General features: G+C 35.0%; 1 protein-coding gene across 4 annotated transcripts; it reads left to right on the forward strand.

The window, feature by feature from the left end:
* The first annotated feature begins 3,927 nt into the window (after positions 1-3,927).
* LOC145061996 (common plant regulatory factor 1-like) lies at positions 3,928-7,795 on the forward strand. 4 transcript variants are annotated; one of them, XM_079009604.1, is made up of 11 exons: positions 3,928-4,084; positions 5,124-5,221; positions 5,368-5,418; positions 5,538-5,627; positions 5,721-5,783; positions 5,854-5,975; positions 6,052-6,125; positions 6,212-6,378; positions 6,495-6,572; positions 6,862-6,987; positions 7,073-7,795. In XM_079009604.1, the coding sequence occupies exons 2-11, from the start codon at positions 5,150-5,152 to the stop codon at positions 7,319-7,321; spliced, it is 1,092 nt and encodes a 363-aa protein (XP_078865730.1). In that variant the 5' UTR covers positions 3,928-4,084; positions 5,124-5,149; the 3' UTR covers positions 7,322-7,795. The 4 variants fall into 4 exon arrangements, with proteins under 4 accessions (XP_078865730.1, XP_078865728.1, XP_078865731.1 ...); XM_079009602.1 differs by having other exon boundaries at positions 3,929-4,084; positions 6,209-6,378; XM_079009605.1 differs by having other exon boundaries at positions 3,929-4,084; positions 5,538-5,621; positions 6,209-6,378.
* Positions 7,796-7,996: the final 201 nt, after the last annotated feature.

The following is a 7,996-nucleotide window of genomic DNA, read 5'->3' on the forward strand; positions in this document are numbered from 1 at the left end:
TAAAATCTGGGAAATTATTCCATTTGCAGCCACCAACTTCTGTAGAGAGTGTGTGAGTGTGTGTGAAACCTTCTAGGGTTTGGAGATCATTCAAGGGAAGGAGGTGAAGTTCTTGGAGGCTTTGAAGCATTCTTAGGGGTGGTGATTAAGTGGCTTGTTCTCATCTTGCTTTTGAAGTGATACTCAATTTCCAGAAGGTAACATTTTCCTTTGAGTTATCTATATTCTCCTTCAAGTCACACTCATGAAGAAACCTTGGATGATGTAAAAATCCATGATTTATGTAACATCCCGAAAATCCTAGGTAATTTTTTTTCATTTTTAAAACAATAAATCATACAAACGAGTTGTTCCGAAACTGATCAAAGTGAACATATCATTTAAACATCAGAGTAATAACATAAATGGACAATGCGGAAAACTCTGGGGGATGCTATGCAGTCACGCTGGGCTTTTCCCTTTCGAACCGAAAGTACCTGAAACCATAAATATGAAACCGTAAGCACAAAGCTTAGTGAGTTCCTCAAAATACCACATACCAAAACATAAAAGTGTCATGGGCTATCCCGATGGTCTTTCCCTGCAATGTCAGGGCCAAATCCCGGTCTTACATACAAGTGTCATGGGTTACCCCCATGGTCTTTCCTTGCAATGTTGAGAGTCAAATCCTGATCTTACATACAAGTGTCATGGGCTACCCCATGGTCTTTACATGCAATTCCAAGGGCCAAATCTCGGTCTTACATACAAGTGTCGTAGGCTACCCCCATGGTCTTTCATACAATTATCAGGGGCAGGTCATGGTCTTTCATGCAAGCATCACAGAGACAACTAGCATTCCACATAACAAATAATGGGCTGACATTGGTGCCTTCGACCCATAGATATAATGAGAAAATTCACCTCACAGTCTGAAAGAATAGTTACACCGATCACTACTCTAAAAGCTATCTTTATCGGTCACCTATACAATTAACAAGAACCCAAATCTCAAATTATAAATCAAATTACCCAAAATGCCCTTAGGTCAAACTTGGTCAACCCTGGTCAAAGTCAAAGTCAACAATCAAGGTCCAAAAGTCAATATTTGTTCCCAGCGTACCAAGAGAGTACGCCCAACGTAATTAGTCGCAATAAATGTTAGACTAAAATTTAGCGATAATAATACTAGGTCTCGTCAACGGAAAAGACAATTGTTAGAAGCAAAGCGTTGCCCGAATTTCGAGTCATCACTTTAACAAATGAGTACACAGTTACTTTCATCTTACACATAGATATGAAGTATTTAATATAATTTACTTGCTACATGTGCCTATTATCTGTGTTCCAGATATCTGTGCTAGATGAACAATTTATACATGTTTTAATCGATTTAAACTGTATATGTATTTTATACCTATAATTATGTTGGGTAAATATGGGTAGATGATATAGATGATGAAAGAGGAAATAAATGATGAGAGGCCTCAATGTTTAAGTTGATCCAGTCATCTTGTGGAGTAGAGATGACGACCACAGACTATTCTAGACAGTCCAGTAAAACGTTGGCAGGCTCGCAACCTATATGTGTTTTTGAACTACGTGTTTACTAGGTGTACTCCATCCTCCTCATGGTTGTCTTACTGACATATATTGTTTAGGAATCCCCTAAGCAGTATTGTCTTCTTGATGATGATCCTTATGGTAGGTCCCTTCAATTAGATACTTTAGGGATAGAAAGTGAGGATAACGAGAACGGGTAATTGGGTTGAATGATTTGATGAAATCAAAGAACTTAATTATTATGGGTTGAAACCCTATGTGCTCACCAGGCTCCCAAGTCTGACTCACTCAGTTTCTTATATTACAGGTAGTGGCATAAGAGCACAGGTGTGATGATCGGATGAGAGATCTATGGATTATAGACCATTAGAATAATAGAGGTTGTAAGGCCTATGTTATTTCCCATTTATGCTTATGCAATGTATTGACGATGACATCCCAACGTTTTTAATATAATTGAAATACATTTCTTCGGAAATGCTTTGATAATATACTTATCATATTTTTGGGAACAAATTCTGCAATATTATTCTTAAAAATGATACTCTGATTTTAAATAAAGCATAAACAAATCAGTCTTTTTTGGCCGTAAAATTAGGGATGTCACATGTTTTAGATTGCTTATTTAAAACAACATATGTTTTTTTTAGTAAAAGCGCTTATTAATTTATCTGGTGTCAAAACAGAGTTTTTAAAAAAATGTATGGCTTAGCTTATCTGGTACCAAAATGTAATAAGTTGATAATTCAGTTTTTAATATTTGGGAAATGGTGCTTATATGTGTAATTAGAAAATAACCTATCAAAAACTTCTTAAATAAGTTAGTAAGGAGAGAATAACTTAATAATAAAAGCTCTTTACTTAAGTCCATAAGTACTTATGAAAACTTCATATTCAAACAATAAGTCCTTGGTGTTGGGTGCCTTAGATCTTTGAACGTTAAGCTCCTTGATATATGGTGGTGAAGATTAAAAGTGAAACTAACTCTCGTTGGTCATCTTGTATTAAAGCATTGCATAAGATTAATTGTATTGATGGAAAACATTTGGCGAAGCATGTGATACCGGGGACTTGGCTCTCCATTTATAAAATTAAATGGGAGCTTGAAGAGTAGGATATCTCTATTGTTGATGTCATTTGCAGGAAAATAGGGGCTAGAAATCACACATATTTATGGAAGGACAAGTGGAATAGGGTGGATACTTTCAAAGACTTGTTCCTAAGGCTATACAAGTTAGAAGAAATGAAAATATACATGATCTCGAATAGGTAAAATTGAGGTAATAGTGATGATTTTTATTGGGCTTGGAAAACACAACTGAGAAGAGGAAATGAGACTAATGAGCTAGTCAATTTGGTCGCTGCTATGGAGGGAATTTCGCTATCGCCGGATTCAGATACCTGGTCGTGGATGACGGAAGCCTCGAGGCTATTCTCAGTCATTTCTTAGGACTTTGACGGTGGATTAGTTGAATGTTGATAACTTTTTTAAAGATTTCAAATTGGTTAATTGGGTGCCTCTCAAAATAAACTGTTTCGGTTGGCTTGTTTTACGTAATCAAAGGCTCTCAATCTTGCTGTCATGGGTTTTAACATTTCTTCCTTGGTTTGTCCTCTTTGCAATTCAGAAGATGAGGATACAGATCATGTTTTTTCCTTGTGCGGTTTCTTGATTCAGGTTTAGAGGTGGTTTCAAGATTAGAGCGGTTGATGTTTGATTCGAAGAGATGTGACGGAAATTAGTAATTCTTTGAAAGATTCAATCTAAGGTAAATAGAAGAATTAAACCACTTTGTTTGGGAGGGGGGGGGGGGGACTTGGTTAGACATGTGGAAGGTATGATGCATAACCTATTGACCCATGGAGGTTCACCTGCAATGACTCTAGAGCATGAGACATAGCCTCATGTTCGCAGCGACGGATGAGTCGGTGCATGAAAGCTGGTTCGGAAACCCTCATTAGGGGATTATGGTTTGGTTGATTTGAAAATCTGTAGCTCCTACATTTTCAACAAAAAGAGACAACTTTCTTTAAAAACGGTGGATGATATCTTCTTACTAGTGTTTTAATGTATTCACCGTTCAATATTTATTTTAAAAACTTCTTATAAACAATACCAAATACCAAATAATAATAAGTTAATAAACGCTTCAAATAAGTAATTCCTAACGCACCTTGATATACTTACTTTTGAATAAAATTAATTTAAAGGTGAATATAGTAAAAAAAATATCATCTGTATCACTTTTTTTAGTGATTGATAGTGAATCTAATAAAAGTTAAGAAATTGTAAGGAACTGATTTTGATATACGATAAGTCGATACCTCTACTTATATAATAATTTCTGTGATATAGAGATGGTAATACTTAACGCACGAACACGTGTCTCGTGACGTGGAGTGTTGCCTTGGCACTCTCTCTCTCTCCTCTCTCTACAAGCTGCAAAAAGCCCACACTTCTTCCCTCCCCTCCCCCTCCCTCGCTTTAGAGAGAGAAAGTTTAGAGAGAGAAAATGCAGTTCTGAAATTTCTTCTTACTCAGGTACTGCTTATTTTGTTTAATTTTTTTTTTTTTCTCAACTGTTCGATACTACACAATTCGCGTGTGAAATTCGAAATTCAAATCGTTTTAGTTGACAATTTTATGTGTTTTTTCTATAGATTGCAGTAGAAGCTCGTGCATTTATTGTTTTTTTTTGTTTATTATGTGTTGATTCAGCTCTGACTGATATTGTCTATGAATACCTGTAGTAATTTTTTGATCAAAATACGCATGTGTGTGTGTGTGTGTGTTTGTAGAGAGAGAGAGAGAGAGAGAGAGAGGAGATCAGAAGTGGGAATTGGGAATAATAAACCGATCAAAACTGGAAAAATAGGGGAAAAATTTTCATATGATTGAAAGCATTGTGTTCATATAGTGGAATTTGCTTTCTGGTAGACTGGTGCGTACGTAGAGTTTTAATTTCAATTGAGAAGTGTTAGGAGGTATTGATTGAGAAATAAAATTATTAAATTTGTAGAATTAATTAATATTCCAGGAATGATTTTGGTGATGTAATTATTGGGATGAATGTGAGGATAGTTTTGTAAATTTGGTAGTAGGTTATCGTGGATTGGATTGGTAATTGTCTTGGACTTTTGTGGGTGCTGTTTTACTTTCTCCTTGTTTGATGTGGATCATGGAAAGGACAAAATTACGCCGTACCTTTTTTCTTTTCTTTTGAATTTATTGTCATGGATCAACATAACATATAAATCTCAATACCAAGACTTTTACTTGTTTGGTTAAAAATTATTTCAAACAATAAAAAAGACATATTGTAAAAATAAATTAATCAGAGAGATTATGGACAAATTAATTTCCCTTTAAATTAAATTTTGGTAAAGGATGATTTTGAACAAAAAAACTAATTAGTTATTTTGAATGTTGGCGTGTTTTATTGATGGTGTTTAGTTTTATCTCATTTGATTGTTAGATGATGATATACTTTTAAATGCTTTGGCGTGTAATATTCAAGATCTTTAGGCCTTAATTATTTTTGTGTTATCTTGACATTTTTATCCTACATTGCAATCTGCAGGTGAGTATTGTTTCTAGTGTTTGGCCATGGGCAACTGTGAAGAGACAAAGGCTTGTAAGCCAGAAAAACCATCTTCACCACCTCCACCACCTGTAACTGTAAGTAACCTTCAAATTCTTTTTCATATTTAACCATCGATACTGCTGCCTCTTAATCAATTAAAAGTCTACAAATTAAAACCAAGCTTCACAGATAAATCATCAATCAATGCTTGTTATTAATTAATTGTTACTAATGCTTGCAGGAGCATCAGCAGACGAGTGTTCATGCATATCCCGATTGGGCAGCTATGCAGGTTTAATTTGTTGATTATTTATTATTCACACAAAAAAAAACAAAAAAAAAAAAAAGTTTTTTTTGTTTCTCACAACTCAGAGTGATTGACCGAAGTTTGACTTGTTTGTATATATGTAGGCTTATTATGGGCATAGCATGGCTGTACCACCATACTTCAACTCGGGTCATCCTCCTCCAGCTTATATGTGGGCACCACCACAGGTAATGGTAATTAAATTTTTAAACACTACCCGTTAATTAGCTTAATTCATTAATTTTTGTTGACCTTAATTAATCTGTATATACTACTTGCAATTTCAGCATATGATGCCACCTTATGCTGCAATGTATCCACATTATCCACATCCTGCAGGAGTTCCTCTTGTGAGTCTTTTTTACTTCAACAACTAATTATGTATAGATAGATATTTATGACAAATTAATGTGGTTTCAGGCTAGTCCAATGAGCATTGATTCTCCTGCCAAGTCATCAGGGAACTCTGAGCGTGGCTTGATGAAGAAGTTAAAAGGATTTGATGGGCTGGCAATGTCGATAGGCAATGGGATTTCTCACAGGTAGCCTAGGTTACTGCTCATCTTTCTTTCTTTAATTTCCCATTAAATTAATTTCAAATATAATAATTTTCAACAGTGGGGATACCGAAGCTTCTAGCCAAGGAAGTGATGGCAATACCGATACTAGGAAAAGGAGCCGTGAAGTGTCTCGTAATTTCCACACTTTTTTTTTTTTAACTGAAAATTGTAAAATGTACTCTTATTGTTGGTTAAAGTTTATGAACTAAATGCAGCAGCAGCTGAAGCTGGAAAGATAAGCGGTCATTTTTTTCATAAAGAACCAAATGGAGTGACTGCTCTTACTGTTGTTACCTCTGACTCAGAAATTAAGAAATCTCCCACTGCAGTTACCATGATGACATCAGCAACTGCTGCCATGATGCCCAACCAAGCTCAACAGCAGGTCCATTTTAATGCTACATTTATTTATCATCTTTAATCGCAACACATTTTGTTGAATTTGGTAGAGTAATCAACTTTTGGAACCTTCTTTTTCTGAATATTTCCCTCGATTGACAGAATGAGCGAGAACTGAAAAGGGAAAGGAGAAAGCAGTCTAATCGCGAATCTGCCAGGAGATCTAGATTAAGGAAACAGGTAACGTACTATGCGTTTGTCTGTATAGGCCTGGTTGGGTTGGTGTCTTAAATCTAGATAGATACATTAATAGTTTTTTTTTTTTTTTTTTTTTTGGCTTAACCCATCAAGTCATTCTGTCCATCATCCTATAAATTCAAAAAGAAACAACGTAACGAGCCGATGTTTTAAGTGCTTAGCTCGTTAAATCGAAAAGAAACAGGCCTAGCTAGGTCTCTTATGTTCCAAAATACAGTATTTGCTAGCTAGCTTGGATCTCACAAAACAAAATGCAAAATATCTGTTTCAGGCTGAAGCTGAAGAACTGGCGATAAAAGTTGATGCACTGACTAGTGAAAATCTGACCCTTAAGTCCGAGATTAACCGACTCACTGACAACTCACAGAAACTCAAGCTTCAAAACGCCAAACTAACTGTAAGGCACGGAATCCAAATCTCATTATTAATTATATGTATACTTGTTAAAATTATATACATTATTATTATTTTTTGTGATACAGGAAAAACTGAAAAACGTGCAAGAAGAAAATGACACAGAAGATAAGAGTGTGTCCCTGAGCACGGCTAACCTCCTGTCAAGGGTGGACAGTTGTACTTCTGAGGAAGGTGGAAGTGGAAATGATGATGAAGAAGAAATGGTGTACACAAGTAGTAGTAACAACAACAATAACCAAAACTCTAATGCTACCGCAAAGCTGCGTCAACTCCTGGATGCTAGCCCACGGGCTGATGCTGTTGCTGCTGGCTGAATGCTTCCTCATCATCATCATAATCAAATAACCAAATATATATATATATATATATATATATATATATATATATATATATATATATATATATATATATATATATATATATATATATATATATATATATATATATAAGTATCCTACTGTTTGCTTTAAAAAAAAAATCTAATTATATATATGTGATTTTGGCGTCATTTTGAAGCTGAAATAACTTACTAGTGCTAACACTACTAGATAATGATGATAAGATGAAACAAATTGGAATTGGATTTCTAGATTTATGTCCGGTTGTGCTTTGTGGTGAGCCTGAAACGTGTTTTTAGTTTCAGTGTTTGCTTCGAAATTGGCCACCGACACGTTATCTTAATTATTAACATCTCAATAGATAAAGACATGTACATTTATTATTGAGATGAGATGGGTGTTTTAAAAATATGTTTGTGTAATATATGAGCATGGTTTTTTCTTGTTTTACTTGATAGTGGTTTCTCTTTGTTAAAAGTCTATAAGCACTCTAGTCTATACAAGTAGTGCATGTGGCGTGAAAGATTTGACGCTCCATTCATCGAAGAAGAAAAAATAAAGTGTAAAAAGTGGGGTGCTTAGTGGAAAGAAAAAAAAAAAAAAAAAAGCTGTACTTTTTTAATGGTTTCGCAAGAGCAAAGAGTAGTGGTG

Source organism: Lactuca serriola, chromosome 7 (genome assembly GCF_051521515.1).
Source record: "Lactuca serriola cultivar US96UC23 chromosome 7, Lser_US96UC23_V15, whole genome shotgun sequence".
NCBI classification, from domain to species: Eukaryota; Viridiplantae; Streptophyta; class Magnoliopsida; order Asterales; family Asteraceae; genus Lactuca; species Lactuca serriola.

Coding starts and splice junctions, on each gene's coding strand:
- LOC145061996 (XM_079009602.1), top strand. CDS start 5,150: ATGGGCAACTGTGAAGAGACAAAGGCTTGTAAGCCAGAAAAACCATCT. Junction 5,419..5,537: donor CCGATTGGGCAGCTATGCAG/GTTTAATTTGTT, acceptor GTATATATGTAG/GCTTATTATGGGCATAGCAT. Junction 5,976..6,051: donor GGCAATGGGATTTCTCACAG/GTAGCCTAGGTT, acceptor AATTTTCAACAG/TGGGGATACCGAAGCTTCTA.